The 24,193-nt window shown below is 42.9% G+C and overlaps 2 protein-coding genes across 6 annotated transcripts in view; one reads left to right on the forward strand and one right to left on the reverse strand.

Moving 5' to 3' along the window:
- Nucleotides 1-16,214, reverse strand: part of IRS4 (insulin receptor substrate 4) — a 33,874-nt gene extending 17,660 nt beyond the window's left edge. Inside the window, exon 1 of one of the 2 annotated variants that reach the window (XR_010885572.1) lies at nucleotides 11,755-12,243. Coding sequence is in view for 1 of the 2 variants with exons in the window: in XM_013940282.2 (XP_013795736.2) it covers nucleotides 12,722-16,214 (3,493 nt within the window). In the remaining variant the exon portion in view is untranslated. Of the gene's footprint in view, nucleotides 1-11,754; nucleotides 12,244-12,721 lie in introns of those variants that run through there. The other variant, XM_013940282.2, reaches the window with a different exon arrangement.
- Nucleotides 16,215-17,304: 1,090 nt separating this feature from the next.
- NXT2 (nuclear transport factor 2 like export factor 2) overlaps nucleotides 17,305-24,193 on the forward strand; it is an 84,010-nt gene continuing 77,121 nt past the window's right edge. For all 4 annotated transcript variants that reach the window (XM_013940265.2, XM_013940267.2, XM_013940266.2 and 1 more), the window contains exons 1-2: nucleotides 17,305-17,908; nucleotides 20,808-20,892. The gene's annotated coding sequence lies outside the window, so the exon portion shown is untranslated. The remainder of the gene's footprint in view (nucleotides 17,909-20,807; nucleotides 20,893-24,193) is intronic.

Here is a 24,193-nt window from a genome sequence, read left to right on the forward strand (position 1 = left end):
ATGAAGTGCTTGAAAAAAATAACACAACTTTTGTGAAGTCAGATGGTCTTATTTCAGCCTTCATAACACAGGATTTATCGGCCAACATTTTTCTAGGTTAACAGCGAGAACATGAGAATTGCTGATCAATGGCAAAACAAACAAACAAACAAAAAAACATTATTCGTATTTCATTACTGTATGAATATATTTGACTCAATGCTGACTGGACACGGACCAGCAAAGGAAGCTGTCAAGTAAATGGATGAAACAACTCCTGTAAAAGGAAAACAGATTATCACAAGCAACCGAGCTAGGAAGACAGGACCAATGCTCAAAGTAGCCCATCGGTTCCTTGGAGTTCTTAAAACATAAATGCCACCGAAAAAAGTTAGTGGCTAGACCAAACACGACAAGACTGAAAACAACTTCACTGCAGAACCAGTGTAAACATGTCACTATTCCTGGGTTTTTATGAGTTTTTCAAACGAAAATCTGCTCAATCTACTTCCAAAAAAAAAAAAAAAAAAAAAAAAACCCACCCCCACCTCAAAAAAAACACAAGAAAGATGAGCTGATTGACACAATAAAACAAGCAGCAAAAACTTGAACTTGGGGGGGGGGGGGAGTACATATTTAAAACAGTCTTGAAAAACAACTTGAAAACGTTTTCCTAGCACCTAACTGGGCTCTTCTTCTGTTCGATACAAACCCTGGCTTTGTCAGGAGCATCTATACAAAAACTTCATCCTTTATTCAAAGTTGAGCTCTATTGACTCAGAACGGGAGGGACAACACGAACTCAATTTCCTATGAACATTTAACATGGAAAACAAAAGTCCAGACCGCATAAGGCATCCAAAAATTTTCACAGATCACCTCTCAACACATAAACCCAGTTTAGAAAATTAAAAACACATTGTCATTACATAATTTCTTTCTTTTTTTTTTTTTTTTTTTTTTAAGATAAAATCAGATTGAGTATACCAAGATTATAAAACTGTGCACAGCTCTCAGAATCTTCCTAAGGGATAAAACATCAGAGAAAACGCATAGAAAGGACATGAGGGAAACTAAGAAAGGCAAATATTTAAAACAGAATGGCAACAAGCCATTGCTCAGAAAAATGTTTTGTTTAAAATTAAGAAAAGGCAGAGGATTAGATTAGTCTTAATTCCTTAGACTGCAAACAGAGCGTGTTCCATCTGAAAACATCAGATGAGAATATATCCAATTCACACTTCATTTTCCTGTATCTGAATTAAGATGCAATAGACGGAAAAGTCAGGCCACTTCAAAGCAAACCCAGAGGTTTCAAGAAAAGCGCAGGCAGGCCACCAGGGCAGGGCAGCGGGACGCAGCGCGCCACGATCCGGACCTTCCCCGTGCCCCGCGCACGACCGGCGCGCTGCGGGGAGAGGGGCCGTTCACCCAAATACAGGCCTCACAAGTTCACGGGAAAGCGTTTTGCACCCAAAACTCCCAAGCAGACGCCGACGCTCCCAAGGCGCTTGCCAGTTCCTCAGGTCCCCGTTGGGAGGGCACGGCTTCTGGAGCCGCTCCGCGTGAGCGCCGATACTGGGGGAGGGCAGAACGGCTGCTCCGCTCGCACCCCAAACGCCCAGCGCACGCCAGCTCAGCGGATACGCGTTCACGTGGGTCATTGCACGCGCAGTCACCCCGCCAAGGCCCCGAGACAGAAAAACATCCTTCCGGGGGAAATACGCCAAACTACATGCCTACCTTTAAGTACATATTTCAGGTAGTTTCTTAAATCGGCAACAAAGCAACAGTGTTCAAATTCAGCTAATGATTATATATTTTGTACCTATAATTTGACTGATCGATCTTTCTACAAGCAGGAAAAGCTAAACTTGTTAAAAAAAACAAAACACTGTTACACCATCCACTTTTCATTGGATAAACTGCTTAAAACGATCAGTAATGCCACATCCCAGTATATTAGGCTGCTTTTCTTCAAATTGTATGTATAAAATCTAGAAGACTGCAAGTTACTCTTACAAGTAATCTTTATCCACAATTGCTCATTCAAGCATGGTTCACTATTCTTAATGCTTAACATTTTCGTGAGTTAATAAGCCTCTCCCATGCTTTACGATCGTTTTTATTTACTTTGCAGAAATGCCTTATCTTGTGCAACAGCAGCTTCTTTTTCTGTTTTAATAAACAGTAGTGAAGTTTCTAGGAAGGCATTATGCACACTCCCTAATTTCATCGCCTTTACTGATACTATTCCTAGAATTAGGAAACTTTCGTGCAGTTTTGGCAGGGGCATAACAACAACTTAAATTGCACTGGACAGCTTGACAAGAAGTTGGGTTTTTTTTGTTTGGTTGTTTTTTTTTTTTCCTCCGAACTAAACTTCTGCTCTAAGTACAGCAAGACAATATTAAAATTAACTTTTAACCAGCTGAAAAACCATAGCTTAGAAGTTCAAAACTTCAGATTTTTATGTTACAGAAGTATGAAAAAAAAGTTCTGCTTGTTCAAAAACAGTCCCCCCCGGAAGTGTATAAAGATACTATGACTTACCTCCTAAACCGCAGAAAATATACAGGTAAATTTTTGCAGGAGAAATCATTCAGGTGGCTTAAGACAATGCCACCTGCTACAGGTCACCATCCAGCCAACTGGATGTTACCAATTGTTAGGAAAATAATAGGAAAAAAAAGCAGACAGGTAGAATAATGATAGTGAATACCGCGCGCGGTCCCTGCATCCAGAAAGGACATACACAGCCGGATGAGTTTCAGAGACCAAAGGCAAGGAGCAGCTGCCTCGGAGGGACAGCCAGTAACAAGGACTCTTCGGCCTCAGGAGAGGTACTGGGACAGGAAACAGGATAATCAGCAAACTAAAAAGTTTTACTGCATGTCAGTGCTTTGCGTGGCAAGGAAAGTGGCTAACAGTGAATAGGCTAAACGTATGGCAGAGAAGAGACGACATCTACAAAATAATCATAAGTGGCGTGGAGAAACCAGATAAGGGTTCGTTATCTCTTCCAGTGCAAAAACTAGGGGCTATCAAAGAAAGCTAGCAGGGAGCTGGGTCCGAAACAGCAGAAAGGGCTTCATGCAGTACCTACAGGGTCTGACCAGAGGCTGCTGTGGCTACAAAAAGTTTACATGGGTTCAAAGAGAGATTGGAAAAGTACTTGGAAGTAGTATCTATACAGGATTATCAAACAGACAGACCACATCAGGCTCAGGAAATCCCCCAAGCTGAAAGAAATCGGAGGCAGGGAGTATGCTTGCAGGGAAGCATTATATAAGCTTGAGCTGTTCTTCCTCCCTCTTGGGTGGTGGCTGCTTACGGTCCCTGCTGAAAGGAGGGGACAGGAGGCCAGCGAGGTCCTGCACTGAATGAGCAAAACCATTCTCAGGAACACGATTAAGAGATAAAGGAAAGTGTCACTCATGACTACGGAAACAGCTCCCCACCTTTCAAATCACCTTTCTTGATGTTTCCCTTCTATAGGAAGTTTCACATGTCGCAATTCTTCTCTTCCCAACCCCTTTAGCCATTGACATTCGAAAGTGTTCAGCAGTTTCTCTTTTTCTTTCACCTCTACCACCATAAAGGACTGTCACCAGCAGAAACTTGCTCCACAGCCACATACCTGAGTAATTACAGCCTCTGCGCAGTCTAGCTTCTGCCCCTACGACAGCCTGGCCACCGCAGCCAGGCCGTTTGCCCACGTGGGCCCACACAAAGCCTCTCTACCATCAGCCCCCACCCGCTGCCGCAGAGAGTGGTGGCATGCAACAATTTTTTAACTATCATGTTATTGAGTATGTGCTAACATTAGGATGCCCAAAGCCCTGGCTGATGCAGGGGATGCAGAAGAATGGTTCAGATTGCATATCTGAAGCAAGGTCTTCTCAAATCACAGCACCCGCACAAGAGCCAAGGAGAAGGCCTTCAGCTTGCAGAGGCAGCTCGGGAACACACAAAGTAGACAGAGTTAAACCGTGCTGATACACAGACAAGCTTTAATCAACTAACCGAGTGCAACTCTTGTTCAACATTTACCCCATGAACACATCACCATTAACATTTCGATCATTTCTAGTACCCTCAGCCTCAGAGACGCATGGACAGAGCCTCACCACTGCCACCTTTTCCAGATGCACCTCCCAACCACCACAGTGTCTGTTCAACCTGATCTACCTACACAGAAATAATGTGCACCTCTCAAAGGTAGGGTTTTATGCTCTAACTTCCACAGGCTACTCTCAAGCACTGAAAGTAGCACAGGAGAGACGAGCAGGCATCACTCCAGACCTTGTTGTTTAAAGATGAGCTCCAAAAAGCTCTAAAACAGTGGTTACAGATCCTCAAGGTGAATATATCTTCCCAGTGCACACTGCCACCTCCTCTTAATGAATTATCCTGCCCCCACCGCTAGAAGACTGCCTGAATCCCAGCACTGCAGCTACAAAGTTCCTGCAGAAACCAGAAGAAAATGGTAATACTAAGGCAGCTCCATCACCTTAGCTGCTTTGGGAGCAAAGCCACCTGAAGAACTGAGGACGCAGTTCCATGTTACATCAACTGCACAGTGCCACCAAATATGTGGATCCTGTGCTCCTTCTTCACCCTCAGTTACACATTCCTGCACCCTTGCTTGCATCAAATTTAACAGTTGCATGACTTCAGGAAAACTAACCTACATACACACACACACAGAAACACTCCTTGTTCTCCACCTAAAAGGGAGAAGTAAACATTGGGACATGCTACTATTTCACAGAGATCTACGCTGGCCCACATTCCTCTTACCAAGATTAATATCCCGGCCAGTGTCCTGATATTTACCTCATCCTCTTCAAGTCATTTAAACCGTTACAACCACTGTATTTATAGCTCACTACCTTCCATCATTCCCTGCCATGCGTCTGTCCTTCCAAGTGCCTCTACCAGCTTCCTCTCTTGCAGCTCTTCTCAGCCAGCCTTTGCTCTTTCTGCAAGGCTGACTCTTACCTTGACTCTGCCAGTGGTGGCAACCTTGATCCTTATCTTACTCTCCACCTCAGCACCTTAAGTTTCATCCATCCCACAAATTTCATCTTTTAAGTTGTAAGTTCTTGAGGACGGAGACTAACACATTTACATTTGTGACATGGTATGCTGGACTCCCATCCAGCCTACTTTTTTAGGTTCTACACAAAGTAAGAGTAGAAGTCATGCCTGGAGAGCTACAAACTTTCATTAACAGAGTCAGGTGTCATAATATCGTCTAATGATCTCAAGATCAAATCTGTTCAGTTTTTCAACTCATTTCTTACTGTTACCCTGTTCACCACAGTCTGCAATTTAAAACCAATTTTTTTTAAAAAAAAACAGAGTTAAATGTAGATGCCATATAGTTCCAGAAGTGCCTCACATAAAAAAGCAAAAATGGTGGAAATATAAAGTCAACAGTGGATTGTTGAGTGCTATTACTGAAAACCCAAAGCATTACAAAGTTTTCTAACAAATAAACCTAAAATACAAAAAGTTCCATAAAGAAAGAGATATCTGCTCAGTCCTAACCAGTATTATTTGAGGCTCATCTATCTGTAAACAAGTTGGAGATGGGACAGAAGTTAGGGCATATTCCTGCCTCTGTATTGACAGAAGTTTTACCGGCGTTCAGCCTGTGCTGAAGAATGCCCTCGGTCAAGCCAACGGCAAATAGTCCTTGGTTACTTAGGCTGGGAAGCCAAAGGTGCCCAGATGAGAAGGGAGGCCCTTGTGTACCAGTTGGTGGTTTGTCTTGCCCACATTAGCTTGATTGTCAATACGGTGCCACAAAATTACAGAAACCCCAATACTTATCAATAGCTTAAACAGGGTTTTCTTTCTAAAAAAAAATATATATATCACATGGCTCACCCTAATATCTTTTTCTTGGTCTAGTGTATAATAGGTTCTCATTTATTTAATGAGCTGCCTGCTTCATTGCCATTAAGAACTTGCCAAGCTTTGGGTGTCTTAAGAGTTCTGTATGAAAAGAAGCATCAATTCCCAAAACACTTCAGGCTCTGGCTCTCCAGTGTTAAAAAAGATATACTGCAGACTCAACTGTCCAGCAAGAGCTATAAACAATAAAGTAAACTGGCTTGGCCTAAGTATGGGAGAGGAATCCCACTATTCCCTGTGAAAGGAGGATATCATTCATTAGGAACTTAATAAATTTAGCAGATTTAACTGGTTTCTTGCATGTGCTTTGGTATTATTTCCCATGATTTCCAAAAGCAGAAAAAATGTCGATATCCTCAGTCATTCCACAAAACCTCTTCTATTGAAAGGGAAACCTCTCACCAAACAGTTAACATATTTATCAGCCCTTCATTCTCTAGCAAAAAGCATTTTTATATATTTAATGTCCTAAATAACAATTCAATTTGATATTTATATAGCTTTACAATACATATGTAAACAATACAACGAACAAGTACTATTCATCTTTTAGTACTGATTAAAAAGTTCTGAATTTGCTTAAGTCACACTACATTGTATATTTTAGCCAAATTATTAATATTAGTATAAACCATCTCTTTCAAAAACCCCTTCTCCCAGAAGATAAAAAAAGATAACACCTCCCTGCATTAACTCACAAATCTCTGGCACAGGACACACACATACATATACACACACACAAGCAATCTGAATTGCAAACATCCAAACATACAGCAAGATTACCAGAAAAATAAGCTTTTCAAGCAAGCAGCATTTGTCCCTTAAGACACAGTTCATGATTTAACCAGGTCAGAAAAATTCTTGCCAACAGTCTATTATGTTGCTGCTCTTGGGGTAATGCTACACCTGAAGCAAAATCTTCACAAATCCAAACACTTATGATGATTCAAGATCATTCGGATAAGACACTAGCAGGAAGTCAAGCAACACCTCTGAAATGCCTTTGATGAGTCGGGCTAATTTGCTTTTGTCTTCCCACTGCCCTCAAGTATGTCACAAATTCCTACTGAGCAGTTCTCAACTAAATCGGAACCATCTCTAAACTTAGTGACCTTTAGATATAGGGCTATTTTCTACTCTTGATCTGTGAGGCAGGGCTTTAAGTACTTAGAAATACTACAGTCAAGTTCTGCTTTAACCTGTAAGTGTAACTTACCATCGGATAGTTGATAACATGCAAGAACTACATGGGGGGGTGGGGGAGGAGGCAAACAGGTCACAGGGTGGGCCATAGGACAGCTCTTCAGCCAGGTCGTTACGGACTGTTTAAGGATGAGTCATAAAAAACACTAGCAAGTTTTTAGGACAAAACAGCAACAATAAAGCATCCCCGGCTCCAGAAAGCTTTACTCTCCTGCCTGCCTTTCAGTTTGATCACTCCACTTTCCTTTTGATTGAAGGATGCCACATCTGATCAAAGAAGAACTTGAAATAAAATTGTAGAGCTTTTTTCCTGGTTTAGATCAGGGGAGACAAAAAAAACAAAAACCACCACACAACTTTTCAGCAGAGTCAACAGACTGGACGCTATTCAGCCTGGTTGGGAGCCCCACAGCTCCACAAGCAGAGCACACAAACACGCACCGGGTCACAACACAGTGCTAGAAGCTCTCGCTAGCACCATCCAAAACCTCAGGTCATAAACCCTCCCCACCACCAGCAACCAACATGGAGGCAACTTATTAAAGATCCTTTCATAAAAAATGAGCATATGCAAGGTTATTATTATAATTTTTTTTTAAAAATCAACAGCGCCTCCTGCTAACAGGCCACTGAACATACGAAAAAACCGAGGCAGTATCTGCTGACGAACCCTCCCAGGAGCCCTGGGCTGCGGCAGGGCTCGGGGAGGCCTGCAGAAGCCTCCTGCACACCTCCTGCTACTCCACCTGCCGCCCCGCGCAGCGGGAGCAACACGGGCCCGCGCACGCCGCGGGGGAGGGAAGGCGGCAGCATTTTACAGGCAAAAATAAAAACGGCAATAACGTGTTTAAGATTGCACTCAAAGACTAAAAAAAGCAGTTTCAGTCAGTACTGGTAACTTCCTACGTCCTGCACTGGTACCTTAATGTACAAGGCAGCTACACCCAAGAGCAGAAATTTAAGACTTCCAGAAAAGACACGCATGACTATTAGCTGCAACTATGGATTTGAAATCTGGAGAAGCTGATTTCCAGAAGTATTTTAACACTCACTACAAATAAGTAGTCTCTCTTAATGACAGAGGAGCATTCTTATTTCAGATTTTCTCACCAAGGTACAAATAAAACACAACTGATTTTTGGTCAAATATGTCATAATTAATTCACTCCCACGCTACAAGACAAAAATCTGTTCTGCCTTCAGTAGCTCACATACTACTTGAGAAAGCGATCTTGTGTATTTTTAAGCATAGCAGTAAGTCACTCAAGACTGTTAAAATGGCATCTGTTACAGTAAAACTTTTTTTTTTTTAAAGAATTATTATCCCTACATTACTTCAAAGATTAGGATACATGTCAGTGTTCAGATACATTTCTGTTGGGTACTTCAAGCTATTTTTAAATGGGCCTGTGCCTTAAGTGTTCTGCCGATACAAAAGAGCCTCAGTGTGAAGCAAACTCTTAAAAACCACTAGTCTGAAATCCAAAGGCAGCAGTTATTTGCCTGGTATCTAGTAAACTGTAATTTACTATATTAGTAGTAGCAGCTAAAACCTCCAGCTTCTGAATTTCTCCAACATATATTGCTCATTATATTCTTCATGATTTTGCATTTGAAATACGCAAGTTACCATGAAGAACCTGGACGATTTAGTATAAAAGTTTTGCTTTAAAACTGTACTTGTTTTTCTCCCTCTCAACTCTCCCAAAGTGTACACAACATTTCTTACGCAGTCTAACACAGGAGTAGATTAAAAAGGTGAGGATCATTTAAATTATAATCCTGCACTTTGGAGAGCCTTTGAAACAATATCTTAACAACCTATTAGAATATCAGGTAGAGATAAGATTAAAGAGTGGGTGTTAAATAGGTGGGTTGATATTAAGCCGAACATTACATTTACTCTGAACAGTCTGTCTTGTTTTTGGAGGCCACGGTATCTTTGTAGGTTTAATATTTCTAATTAAGTCTGAAGAAACATACTAGTATTATACAGGACCCATTATGCAGTTTATTACCGCCCCGCTCTCATCATCCTCCTCAGTTTCTGCAAGGTCCACTAATAAGGTATACATTAGCTAAGCCCTGTTTGAAGTAGCTTTAGTGTTCTGTACTCCTAGCACAGAATTTCATGACTCAGATTCATGTAATCAAAACTGCAAACCGCTTGCTTCAATATTGTGTAACAATTTCATGATGAAACTGTTTTGCTAATGACCTCCTTAAACTTCAAGCATTAAAAATCAAAACCTTATACTCGTTTTATCATCACCGTTTTCCATATAAAACCTCAGCTCAATTTTACCTAAATCTAGAACAAAACTCTAAGAACAAGGCAGACCTATTTCCCACTTGGAGTGAGCACCCTCCCCCTCCTGCAACCATTTCATGAATGGAGAAGGGAAAAAAAAGTTTGATTCACACCAGTGAACCTGAACCAGAAGCAGTCTGGGACTCGCAATGAGGGGGCAATGATGCATTGGAAATCACTCTCTCATCATATCACTCAGCAGTTAAGAGAATGCAGCTGAGTCACAGAACACAATATCCCATTTAAACAAACAAAAACAAAACAAAAAGGCAAATAATCAGAAGTTGGGAAATGTTTTCCTTCCATGTAAAACTGTACTTTAGGGAGAAGAGATTAAAGTTCCCTACCAGAGAGAATTTAATGAGTCAGGCATAGCTCCATTTTTGGAAGTCAATGTATCTGCTAAATCTTTTCCTTAAAAATGGATTTAACCATATAGAAATATTTTTTAGGCAAAGAGACTATGGAGTGGGATGTAAAGGGGAAGAAAACACAGTACTTAGTTCTGCTAAAAGTCTTCGAAAGTATTAAAAATATCAATTACACATAGGTACACTACACTATACCTCTTCAGGAGATAAGAGGTTTAAGAGTGAAGATTTATCTTCATGATTCAAAATAGAATTTAGAAGTTTCTTCTGGTTCATGTTCTTTTTAAATATTAAAATAAAAAGCTTCACTGTAGCAGAACCTGATCAGCTGTTTAAAGAACACAGACTTCTAAAACTCTGCTTGCTATAAGCTCAGATATACTATTTGGTATGTGAATGAAAACTAGCATCTTTATTACAAACTTTATAATAAAAAATTTTAAGCTATCACTAAGAAACAGAGGTACAGATGTACACCAATTTACCATAGTACCAGCGCACCAAAATACGCTGTATTTAAATTAGGTAAACTACTGCTAGCCTAGACTGTTCTTAAGTCTGTTCACCCCTCAGAGACACCTACAAGTAAACACCATGCACACCCCACCGGCCCTCCTATCACATACCACAAATATTTTATGCCATCTTTGTAGAAAACTGTTAGGCCTTGTTTTGAAGCAGGATTTTGGTGGGGTTTTTTTGTTTTTTTTCCTTTTTTAGACTAGAGAAAAAACAACTTAAGCTCTTACTACTCTCATGCTTAATTTCCCGCCAGTTTCCATGTTTTTATGCAGTTTCTTTCCCTTCGTTTTAATATATTTTTTCATTTCTAGAAGACTTAAATTCACAGCAAAAACACTAGCAGCAAGGCTCTTTCCTCCCTGTAACTTACAATAGACACGAAGAAAAAAAACAGCACAGGACCCCGGATGTTAACTGTAGTGGTAATGAGCAAAACATTTAACACAAGTACAATTTCTAAACAGAGTATCTCTTGAGAAACATCTTTAAATGTAAAATTTATAGTACAGCTGAAACGAAGTCATCTTTGTTCTTTTTTCTCCATTTTGTAAGAAGTTATGCTTTACAGCACAGATTTGAGAGATATATGACGGGAATAAGACTGAGTAGGAATTCTGCTGTGTTTCTTTTTTTTCTTTTTTTTTTTTTTTTTTTAAGCCAAACTGACTATGGCAACCAGAGTGCCTTTGACTTCGCAGGCAAATCTTTGAAGTGCTGAAAGACTAACTTTGGAAGAAAGCACTTCTTGGACCGGCAACTTTCAACATCTTCTAAATTTGATTCCAACCAGGAAAACAAAGCAGGGAAGAAAACCACGGAGGCAAACCACACATTTCTGAGCAGCCCCAAGCAGTGCTGCCAGACTTCGAATGGCATGCCAGCAGAGGCAGGCTTACACCTTCCACTATTAAAGGCTACACAATTTCAAACTCCTACAATACCTCCTGCCTTTAAGGGGAAAATGGAAAAAGCCTACTATTTTAGTGTTTAAGACGACAGTGAAAAATATAAAAGCCAGTATTGGTCTGCCCCTTTACTGCTTTCTCTATTGACAGAGAAGTGGACAAATATCAATGTCCAACAGTGATTAAATATTTCCTCTTACTAGTCATCAATTATTGACTACACATATCTTCGCAAAGAGAGGAAAACATCGTTTCCAACACAGTTTTCTGTCTGGGTATGTGAATTACTGTGAAAAAGCTGAGTGGGTCGCTAATAGCAAAATATGGATTATGCTTGCAAAGAAACTGTTACAGTGCAGGACAGCACTTGCATAAAACACTGCTGTTTAGTCAGTGGATGCGGATCATACCACCAACAGCTAATTACTATTTTTTGCATCACCATGAGAGCAAAGAGCTTATCGTATGAACAGTAGTGTCCCTTCTCTTTCCCATAGCCTTCCTCCCCACTCCCAACAGCCTTATTTTTTATGCATACCTCAAACTTTGTTGCCTTAAGTTTGGTCAGACTTCAGTGATCAGTGGAAAACTAGCAGTCTACGCTCCCAAGTTTCTGGCCTAGCAAACACCCCTCAAAGCCCACTCTTCTTCCTGCTACAGGCAGCCCTCGCTGGCTGCTGCAAAGGTGGACAGCCGCCTACAGCAGGAGAAGGACTAGGGACCAGCCTGGCCCACACGTGCCACCAGAAGGCCGCGAGCTTGGAGGGCTTCGGCTGCAGGAGCTCCTCATCGTCCCACCCAGCCACCCAGAGGTGGCTTCTCAGCAGGGTACGAGGATACTCTGGAGATCAGAGATCAAAAGGAGCATTCCAGACCTTAGGGGGGAAAAAAATTAAGAGTTCTGTTTATCTAAGATTCAATCAAATAAATGTAGGCAGATTTTCACATAAAAAAAAAAAAAAGCAAAGCATCCCACCTACATTTATTGAGATAAACAGATCTGAAAAATCCCCAAAATCATAGATTTGACTTTTAAACCCAGTTTAGCAATTCTCAGCTTACCCTATCCGTGAAACAAATTACAAAAAGCTCAAGTTCAAGAAAAAAAAAAATAAGTGAAGACTCATCTAATTACAAGGAGAGAAGAGAAAAACAAAGGGAAAAGAGTTAACGTAACCTCAGGAGAAGATTCCAGGATATAAAATATGATTAATGTTCATACTAGCAAAATTATTTTATAAAAATCTAGGCAGAAGACAGCTTGATAACACGTGTAACTGCCTAGCAGAAGAGTTACATAAATCTATACCCCTTAGGCCAAGGACCATGTCCTGTATTTGTTCAATGGTTTGCATACTGTGCTACTACTAGACAAGCCGTACTAGAATAATACAGAAGATTGTAGAAACATTTACCCCATTTTGAAGACATTTTGATATTAAGTAGAGGAGCTAATTCCTACAGTTAAATAAGCACGAAAGGAAACCATTTCTAAAGTTACAAACCTTTTCTCGCAGCGTTACACTTCAGACTGTCGGACCTGGTGAAATCTATGCTTACGTAAGCTCCACTGTCCAAACTTGAAGTACCATTTTGGAGATGGCAAGTTGGTGTAGCAGTACTTGCCTCACAGCTTATAGGATCATCACGTAAATTCAGGGCTATGTAGTTTAAGCCATTCTGAAATCCAGTTGAGGTATCCCTGGACATTTTGCTTTCCTGACCATCAGAAATGTTTTCATCCGGTTTTAACCAAACGTTGTCAAATGAGGCAGAGCTGTGTCTTTTGCTACTGTCAGTAAAGAAAGAGGAAGAAGTAGTCACAGTCCCAGCAGAAGAAAACGTTTCAGAACTGTGTCTCCTCCTGCCTTGAGGATCAGCTCGAATCACTTTCGGTCCCATAGGAGGATCGGAGCCAGGAACAGAGAAGCTACTGCTACCAGCGTATCGATCAACGATGCACAGTCTATTAACTATGGAAGAAGGACTGTCAATCTTTACACCATTGTCGGATTCAGAGGCAAACGGCCGAGGTGGTGTTGTTGCCATGTTGAACGTCATCTCCGTGTAATCATCAGTCCTGTTACTTGCAGCGCTAACACAAGCGGTACCAAAGGAAAGTCTAGCGTAGTCAGGATTCGGTTGGTTTCTAGGAATACTGGAACTTGCATAAATTGTAATATCTGTTAAAGAGTTGGACAGTTCCTTTGCTGCTTTTGGTGACTGTACATCCAAATCAACACTCATATAATCAGAAAGTGGGGACTGTCTGTGGTCACTACTTGAGCCTAGAGATGATGGTGATCCTTCTGCAGATAAGGAATACGGTGTATTACTTGCCTTTTCATTAAAATCAATATTTATATATTCACCAGGGCTAGCTGGCTCAGGTGGAACCGTACGATCATACATTCTTGGGATAGTATTACTTCCTCTCGTACCTAGGGGGAGTCTTGTAGGCCTAGTAGCCCTGTTCTGAGCAAGTCCTTCATCCGGACCTTTCACAACTGGTGATTTAGAGATGCCATTAGCCAGAGCTTCATTGTTGACACCTTTTATGTTTTCTGGTCCACCGTATAAGAGTTTTCCAGGTGAAGACATTGGAACATATTCACTATGGTCACCATTCTGTCCTGATAATGCCTTAAAGCTTCGGGGCAAAGAAAAATATGAACTGAAACCTTTGGAAACAGAAGTGGTATGAATATAATTTGAATCACCGGGGTGCTTTGGAGCCGAATTACCAGGTGACATATCCATATACTCATTGTTTATAATCTTCTCATTACTTCCTTTAGATATAAATCCAGTTAAAGGACTTCGGACAGGTGAAGAGCTAGCCTTGGGAAACATCATCATATATCCTCTGGAGTCAACCTGAGATGGTGACCACGAATTGTTAATCTGTTTTGGAACAGACACACTTTTAGCAGTCATTGGCAAATAATCAGTGTTGCTTGATAGAGAAGAAGCAACTCCGGGCATCATTGGCATATACCCATCATCCCTGGCTCTACTCCTGCTTTGGTTACATACAGAATCAAGGTTAGTGTCCCTGTAGTCGGATTCATGGTTATCTTTCAATTTTGGTGATTCAGAGTAAAGTAATCGTCCATGATTTCCTGCAGAATCCTCATCTAATGAAGCGGTAGTCTGTGTTGTTTTCTGCTGCGGTGCTACAGAAGTTTGTTTAGTTAGAGAGTAAGTTCTTTTCCTGAAACACTTTTCAGCCTCCATATAATCATCTCTTGAACTATCATCTGCTTGCTGCTTACTCATGGACATGTACTCACTCAAACAGTTCTCTTCTCTGATAGGTGGTGTGTTTCCCAGGGAATCCGGTGTATTACTCCTGACCCGAAAGTACCTGAAATCTCCAGGGCTAGAGCCATATTCATCTGAAGAGATAAATCCCCCGTCACTTGGGGAGCCACAAACAGATGAGCTAGAAGGCCTGGTCAACATGTCCGAAGCAGAGCCATGGCCACTACTGGAAGAAACACTGATGGGACTTGTAGTAGAGGGAAAATGTGACACTGGCAGCGAAGCAGACCTGGTGTGATAAGAAGAGCTGAAAGCTGCTCTAACATACCTTCCGCTCCCTTCTTGCCGGCCCAGATTCATCCTTGCGGTATTCAGATGGATCAGACTCCCAGTCACTGACCTAAAAGGTCTAGTCATGGTTCCTTCTCCTTCGCTGGATGTTCTGAAGCGATAGGAGCTGCTGCTTTTGGTGGTAGGCGGGGTCCCTCCAGTAACGCTCTCGGTTCTAGATCTCCTCTGCAAGCCCGTCTGGCTGGGGGGCAGGTTGCCCAAGTGCCTCCTAGTGGTGATGAAAGAAATAGGATTGGTACCACTACCACCACCAGAAGACTGGCTCTTGCTTCGGGGCCTGAACTCTGCAAAGGCTTTTAGCGCTTTCATGGTCTCCAGAAAAGTCTCATGCATATTCTGGGCGACCACCGAGTCATCCACTTGCATCCAGAGCTCTCCAGGTCCAATGGATGCAGATCTGCCCACTTCGATGAAAAAGAAGTTCTCCGAGTGCCCACAGCGGCGGATATTCATCAGCTGCAAGTGGACAGAGGGCACCTCCGAGTTCAGCTTGACAAGGTGGATGGCCTTGCTGGAGAGGCACAGCCTGTACACCCCGGTAAGGTTCTTTGTCTGCCCCAGTCCTTTGGGCTTCACGTTGACCTGCCACACCTCCTTGAAGACAGTGCCGGGCCTCAGCGCGGCGCCATAGTGCTCGTCGTCCTCATCCGCCTGCTGATCCGCGTGGTCCTCCTGCTCCAGGAAGCCCCTCTTGCTCTGGCTCATGAGCTCGCTGATGGCTTGGTACCAGGCCTCCTGCTCGGCCTCGTTCTCGGCCAGCATGGCGAAATACTCGTCCTTGGTGTACAGGGCGATGATGTGCTTGTGCTTGGCGTCGGCGCGCCGGCTGACGGTGAAGCACTGGTAGAGGGGGATGACCCGCTTGGGCGGGGGGCAGCAGAGCGAGGCGGCGCCGCCGGCGCCCGCGGCCCGCAGGCTGCTCTTGAACTTCTTCTCGCTGTCGTAGTACTCGAGGCGGGCGGGGGCCAGGTGGCTCTCGGCGCGCAGCACGAAGTAGCGCTTGTGGCCGTGCTTCTGCTTCCGCAGGTAGCCGCTCCTGCGCACGTCGTCGCCGGCGGCGGGCGGCGGGGCGGCGCGGGGCGGCGGGGCGGCGCGGGCGGCGGCGGCGGCGCGGGCGGCCTCCGGGCCCGGGCACAGCGAGGCGCTGGGCGAGCGCCGCAGCAGCAGCAGCAGGTGGTGGGGCTGCGGCGACGGGCAGCGGCCGCCCTCGCCCGCCGCCGGCTCCCCCTCGCCCGCCGCCGCCGCCGCCGCGCCGGGCACGCCGGGCTCCTGCTGGGGCACGGCTCCGCCTCCCGGGTGGCGGGCGCCCGGCTCCTCCTCGCCGCCCCCGGCCGCCGCCGCCGCCGCCGCGCCGCCGCCCGGGCCGCTCATCACACTCGCCATCTTAGGGGCCAGGCAGGGTCCGGAGCGCCGGGGGGGACGCGGTGGGCAGCGCGAATCCGCCCTCACCGGGGAAGCGCCCGCCGCGCCGGGCTGCGCATGGGGAGCCGGGCGGCGCCGAGGGGCCCGGCGGCGGCGCCTGCCCCCCGCCCGCGGTGCGGTGCGGTGCGGCTCGCGGCGCGCCCCGCCGCCCCAGTCCGCGCCCTCCCGCCCGCCGGCCGCGCCGCGCCGCGTCCGGCTACTCGCACTCACACAGGCAGCCTCGGCGGCACCACGGCGAAAACATCACGTGACCCCGCGGAGGGCGGGGGCGCGCGCCGGGAGGGGGCGGGGGCGGGGCCGCGGCCGGGGCCGGCGGCGGGCGGGGCCCCCGGCGCTCATGCGTGCGGGGCCACGGCGAGAGCGGAGCGCCGGCTCGGCCGCTCGCCGGAGTGGCAGGGCGCGAGCGAATAGGAAGCGCCGGCCGTTCCCCAGTGACCCAATCAACAGGCGCAGCTGGCGGAGAGGCGGGCTTCATCGCGCGCAGGCTAGGGGAGGCGGGGCTTCGGCGGATCGGCAGCCCAGGGGACCAATGAAAGGCGGCGGCAGCTCGGGTTCTCCGCCATCTAGAGGGGTGTTTCCTCTGTTTCAGACGGGTGGGGGGGAAAGAGGCGGAGCTTACGCTGACTGGCGGGGGGGGTGAAGGGCCGGGGCACTATCCAATTAGCGCCTCACACACAGAGGTACGGGAGGCGGAGGCGGGCTACTGTGTGTATTTGGCGGCGCGAGTAAAACGGAAGGCGGGGTGCTCCCGAGGACTGGCAGGCGGCTTAGCCAATCATCGGCAGAGCTCTAAAGTCCCATCCGATTAGCGCTACCGGCTGACGTTGCCTTCTCCCAACTTTTTTTTGAAAGCAGCCCAGCCCGCTCCCCCCCCCCCGCGGTTGGAGGGCGGCTCCGATTGGCCGGCAGAGCCGAGCCGAGCCGAGCCGAGGGCGCGGGGCGCGCGGGGCGGCGGCGGCGGCGGCGGGAGGGAGGGGGGAGCAGGCGCGCGCCGCGGAGGAAGTAAACAACCCGTCAGCGCGCGAGCGACCGTTGGAGCCGAGTGCAAAACCAACCGTCGCTGCTGCCCCGGGCTGGCGCTGGGGCCGGGGATCGGGCCCGTCTGCGGGCCCCATGCAGCCCAGAGCGGGGGGGTAAGGGTGGTAGCAGACAGAAAAGAGCTAAACCCACGCGTGACGCGTACAGCGCGCTGTATCTCCACCGAGCCGGCGCCTCAGCTCCTTCGGCCGCACGCAGGGCCCTCCCGTCCCTCAGCGGAGCAGGGAGCTCGCCCGCTCAGCGCTGCTGGATCCGGGTCCGTGAACAACGCGCCCTGCCAGCCCCCTCGCAGGAGTAGTGGCCCGTCCCTCAGCTCCAGCTCACACGACCCCCCGAGAAGGCTCACGGGGCAGGAGAAGCTTCTTGCTCATACGATTTGCTAAGCTTAACCCCGTTATGCACGACGCCTACAGTGCGCTCCCCCTCACTCCTTTTCCTCGGAGTGCCCGGCCCCGGCCCCCTTCTGCCCCTTTCCCCGGCAGGGTGATACTTTGTCAAGCCGTAATCCAACCCTGCTAAACCCGCGGGTAGAGCTGAAGCGCTGCGATGAATCTCAGCAGACTCATTCCTCTCCTCGAGAGCTTGCTGCCCTTAGAAATGACTTCAGCGCACTTTTGGTAAGGGAGTTGTACTGGCCCCTTGGCATAGTGAGGTGGTTTGAAACTGGGCTGTCCTGTTCGTAGCCAGGGTTGCTCTGGCTCTGCTGCTGTGCGGGGGAGTTGCTGTGGGGTGGGTGGCGAGTTCTGATGTACTTTGTCGTTCTTCTGATGGCATTTTGATCGCATCCCACCATTTCAATGCTGGACTACGCTCTTGTGATAAAATGCAAATATTTTAATGTAATCCTTGCTGCTTGGCACTTTTTAGACTATTTTAAGGGTACAGAAGTTTCGTGTTGCCTGTTCTGACAAGAGACTATTTTTATTAAGGTGCAACACCCTATTGTAAAATGCTTTTTACTTTTGATACAATACTGTATAATTTGACAATTTTCATGATTTTGGGGCTGTCCAATGCCAGTCTGTCATGGTTTTGATGTGATTAAGCATGTGATTTACTTCTGTGACATCTTGATAACAGTATATGATCCTCAGGCTGTGGTATCCAGGCAGGCTGTTGACATAATCCATGAAGTTTAGACCAAAACATGAGGACTGAGGAGCAAGGTCCTTTTATTCTGAAATGAGATTGTCAGTGGACATTTGTTTACCATAAAATCCTCTCTCTTCCCCATCTAGAATAAGTGTTGTATTGTTAAAATACAGGGCCAGAAATTATCAGATGTACAGATGTAATTCATAAACTGTGCCATCATCTAAAAGCTAATATCTGAGGGTGCGGAACTATTTCCAGCCCTTTACCTGCCTCCGTAATGCTTTCTTCCTCTCTGAATTTATTCTTTCCTTTGACAACTCACTCAGTGCTCCAAATAGAGGCAGTTAGTTGGTACAGGAGCTAACTCTATGAAGTTTACAGGAGCTAACCAGCAGTTCTGAGACCCTGGCCACAAATTGTAATGGCCAAGAAGAGAAACAACTTTCCAGATTTCTTGTATTGTGATGCAGTGTTATAGTAGTTACTTAACAGTGGAGGTCAGAGAGAGCGTTGCCCACTGATGAAATCGCTGGTATCTTCTTATTTTTAATAAAAGCCCCCTCCCCCAAAGTTATATTTAATTGGAGTTAGGAGTTTGTAAATATCAATAATGTAAGTGTTAAAATATTTTTTACATAATACAACTGCAAAGATCATTTTCCTAGCCAGTAATTTTGACCATATGTCTCTATACTAGCTCTCTTTTCTCTGTCACTGAAAGTACTTGCTTTTGCTTTCAAAGTCTTTCCTTGTCTGTCAACCTCACCTATGATTCATTATTGAGATGTCAACTGTCACCAGTTCCTGATACCACCCACTTGTTAAATATTTGGACAAATGTCTTTGTGTTTTCTCTCATTCTGCCTCTCAGATTTGGGAAAAGAAAACCCCATAAACATTACAGATATTTTTTTGGAGTCTCCAAAAATTAATAGTCATTTGGAAGCTGGCAGCCAAATCTTATACTTGCTATTTCATCATTTTTTTGAACTTCTCCATTCTCTCTCTGTCCACTGATCATTTAAACAGCAATCCTTTTTGTTCAGTGTTTTTACAGCATCTAACACAATATGTCCTTGTCCATGATTATAGCTTCTAAGTGTTATGGCAATACAGTGAATAAATTGTAACTACAAAAATGTAATTATTCCCCAAACAAGTATTCTAAACAGAGGAAAATTGTGACTAAGATTAGTTTTAAAAGAAATGCAAACAAGTCAGTATGAAAATGCACAACTAAACACCCAAATAACATTGGTTCTGCCCTGCAATGGTATCCTATAATAAGCTATACAATTATGATTACTGTATTAGATTGTTGATAGCTTCTGGTAGAATTAAATTGGTTTTTGAAAATGCATTCCTTTTGTTTTTTGTTATTTTCTACCTAGTAGCTCAGTTGGGTGGGATTCAGATTGCTTGGGTGTTTCCATATATTGCTTGGATTTCTTTCTATACTTGAAAATTTAGAGCAGTATTAAAGTTTTAAATATATTAAAACTTTATTTTTATAAATATAAATATATTTAAATATTAAAATATATTTAAATTTAAATATATTAAAGCTTTAAAACAATAGAACAAGCTGAACTGTGTTCACTCCAGCTGGTTGCTGAAGGATACATGTGGGAGGAAGAAAGGAAACAATTTAAAAGAAAGGGCTTGCGTTTTTTGTTTTGTTTAGGGTTTTTTTAGTCATCAACCTCTCTGGGCTTGTTTGACAGTAACTATGAATAAGTTCTCTCTGGATGTAAAAAGAAATGTGTCAGTATTTTCTAGTCTTTTTAATTTATTTTTATTATTATTACATTGCACTTGCAACTTTTTAGCTAGGGAGTTGAGAAAATAATATATGCATAATTCGATCATTTTGAAATTTTGGGGGAGCAGGTATGATCAGAACCGCAAGTAGCTGCAGAGAACAGAGTTAATAGAAATAGATTTTTCTGATGGGCCTTCTCTGGGTTAAAGAGAGTGCTTAGCCTTCCTGAAAACTTAAATTTTTCATATTTTTCTATGTGACTATTGGGAAATACTTCACAAAACTGCAAACTAATGCTAATTTTTATATAGTTTCCCAACTTTCATTGGTAGGAAGAATAACTAATTTGTTTAATCTCTCTTCGAATAGATGTTGTTTGGAGTTCTTGACAGTTATGGAATCAAAGTTATCAAGTTTCTGTATCGATGTTCTATTATTTTTGTAGATTATATAGAATATATAAGAATATCTGTCAGTATATGATATCCTTGCATTACTGAAATAATTTTCTGCATATAGCACATAGCTTTAGTTTACTCTCTGAAGTCAGCACCCCACTTTTATATGGAGTCAGTTTTATATTCTTCAGTTTTACTTACAGGAATCAACCTAGCCTCAGCAGCAAATGCTTCCTTAACCGTAGTTCCATTGTCTTGCAGCAAGTGTAAAGGGAAATCAAGATCCCCTCTTCATGTCTCTTGATCTTCACCAGACTAGAAGAACCTGTAGTTCTTAGAGCTGCAGGTATGTTTGCTTTGTGTTTCATTTATTTGCTCATTCTCTCCTACCAAGTGCCTGCGTAAGGCAGGCACAGTAAAAGACCAGAAATTTGGAACCACGCTTGCTTTCATTATAGTTTCCACAAGTGGCTATAATGTTTATAATATGCAGTGATTAAGAGATTGGTGGTTGTATTACTAAGCCAAATGTAGAGCCATATATGCCATCTGACACAGAAGTATTGAGAGGCAAATAATGAGTTCCTGTAGATGTCTGTGAAATTCCACAAAGAGCAGTACTATTAGTGCAGTTAAGATGTAGAGGTAAGTGCTTTTGGACACAGTGTTGCATGATTTATTGTTCATTTCTTCTAGTTATCACCAGCCTATATTCTATCCATCCTAAGTTGCACCTGCAAGAGTAATAACCTGATAAAAGACAAAAAAGAAATCAGTTTTGTTGAGTAGTACAGTACAGTCCCAGCTCGGTCTTATGCACAGATAATTCGTTAAAAGGAAAGGAATTCCAGATACTTGCCAGTATAGAGTAAAAATATCCCAGAAGTATTTATCAGCACACTGTACCAACAGATTTTGAGTGAAACCTAGGCTTCATCATTTTTCATTTTCTTTGTTACATTGTTCCACTAACTATATGTGTAGATTTGTTTACATTTCTAACATTTTATCAAATATTTTAACTTAGTACACAAATTAATATAATTCTTCTTGCAAACGTATTTTTAGGGCCCAAACTCTTTCCTTAAAAGTCTGATTTTCTCATTGCATCTCCAAAGTAGCCTAGTCTCATTAACTTCTTAACAGTTCTGTTCTTAATATGGACATACTGTGATTTTTACACGAGACAAAGTTAGCTCAAGAAATCTAATGGAATAAAGTTTTTATATTATTCGATTATCACTAGTTTATTCTACAAACAAGGAAACTTCCCCATTCATTGGGTATGTCAGTTGAGTGAGAAAATGGAATGATTGTTTAAACAAGATCTAGATAGATTGAATAAGATCTAGAGGACAAAAATGTAAGAGTAAGGCTCTAAATTGAAATAGATTAAATCGAAATGATAATTCATCCTTTTCTCAAAAGAGTGATTTTGGGGCTAAAATCTATTAATGACTGAGAAGCTCAGGTATTACCTATTACGGTATCAAGGGTTATATAAAAATCTTTGTAAAAGGCAACCTGAGGGCTTCCTTTATCCCTCTGAAAAAGTAGAATCCACCATGTGACAAGAGTCCCCCAAATGTGCATTTTCCAGGCAGCCACATGAACTCATATTTCTCTCATCCATCCCTTCCTTCCTGTTTTGAAATAATATACCTGAGCCTTTACAGCATTTATTATGAAGCTTATTTATGAAAATATATAGATTTGAATTTAAGATTTTTAGGCACAAAGATTAAAGGCAGACCTATTAAAAGAGTTACTCAATTTAATTTAGAGGGAGCTGCGGGTGCTCAGCACCTCTCTGATAATGAAGATCTAGTTGTTTACTTGTTCCATTATACTGCTTTCACCATCTATCTAATCCTATCACATAATTGTCTACAGAAAATACTCAGATGCTTGGTTTCTTTACTGTTTTGTATAATTGGGGATAGTGTCACCATGCAGTGAAAAGAACCACAGACTGCTGTTTTTCAAAGGCATATGCTCAAATTTGCAAAACATTTTCTCACTGGATCAGGAATGAATGGTAAGATTATGCTGCCTATTTGTTTCCCTATTTATGGATAGTTTTTCTTTACTGTTTGGGTTATATAGTGATGATAACATTGAAATTATGTGAAAGTATTATACAACTGCTTTAGCGAAAGAAGCATAAATGTGTCCTTCCTTTGTGAAATAAAATTTTTAGTTATATCTCAAGGTCAGTAAGACATGGAAAGTTAAGCAACCAAAATTTTATTTACAAATAGATTGTCATTGGAGAATAGCAGGATGGAACAGAAATTAAAGATACCCATTTATATAACTGGAAATAAAAAGTGGTTAGTAAATGTCAGTTTTCAAATATTGATGTTGATGAGCAGACAGGATTGTTTTGGTGAAAGCAGAACATTTTTTCCCCAAACTGACTGCAGATGAACCTTTCCCATTGCCTTCTTTGCTAGTACATTGGATCTATTGAAAATATGTTATATAGATCAATTAGCCAGTACGTCTTTAATTCTTTCTTTTTAAAAAAATATTTAGTGGAAGTTAAAGTAAATGCCATATAGACTGTTTATAAATGAGAATTTTCAGCATTTTGCTGGGTGGCACAACCTCGCCAGTTATTTCCATCCTTACCTGTAAAAATGCCTTAAGTTAAAAAAAAAAAAATTATTTGCCTCTCAATTTCATTTTTTGACTTGGGAAATTACAAGTAATTTGTGTCTTCCTTTCCTGAGAATGGGAGGTTACTTTAACAGTAAAGGTAGAAAATAGAACTTTGCAAAGTACCTTTGTATGTCTGATTTTACTTTCCTTTTCTGATGACAGCTTCATTCTTGGAGTATCAATACTTGAATGCCAGTGGGAATTGGATTGTTTTTAACCTGAATTTCTCCAGCAATATCTGTCTAAGGGAATGAGTGTGTATGTGCTTGGCTTAACGACAGCCACACTTAATGAATTGACTGTTCTGTCGGCAGTTTTATGTTGTGTCACTTTCATTTAGCTTCTATACTTTCCTTTATTCTTATTGACACAAATTGTCCTTTCTTCTTGGTACAAGAGAGAAAGAACTACATCTGATTTATATAGCATAATTATATTGAATTTTGAATCTAGCCGTGGTCATCAAAATAATTTTCTGAAAATAATTCCTGTGGGAATTCCAAACTATGTCTGAATTATCATTCTTCATTATGTAAGAGCATATTTTGTAAATGTTTATGAACTACTGAATTAGGAAAAAGTTGGAATGCATATTTTTAAATTGATTAGCCTCTTTATTTAGATTTCTTGTATCTCCTGTTTTATTTAGATTTCTTGTATCTCCTGTTTTATAAGACTATGGAATAGAATCAGATTTTCTTAGAATTGTGTTGTTTTATAATGGAGCAACAGGTGACCAACTGAACTTAAGAAAAGTGCTAATCAGAAGAGAAAAGATCATCTAACTTAAGGGAAAATATTTTTAAAAAGGAATCCTGGCATAAAGAATCCTATTTCAGAAAGAATCTGGTAATCCCACCTCTTCTTTTCCCCTTCATCTGTGTCTGAGCTTTCTGTTGGGAAAGTTGGACTGGTGTTTTTGCTGTACAGTATCTTTGACTGACAGCTCAGAAATGCCTCCGCTTGTCATATACAGGCAGCAT

Source organism: Apteryx mantelli, chromosome 13, assembly GCF_036417845.1.
Source record: "Apteryx mantelli isolate bAptMan1 chromosome 13, bAptMan1.hap1, whole genome shotgun sequence".
Taxonomy (NCBI): Eukaryota; Metazoa; Chordata; class Aves; order Apterygiformes; family Apterygidae; genus Apteryx; species Apteryx mantelli.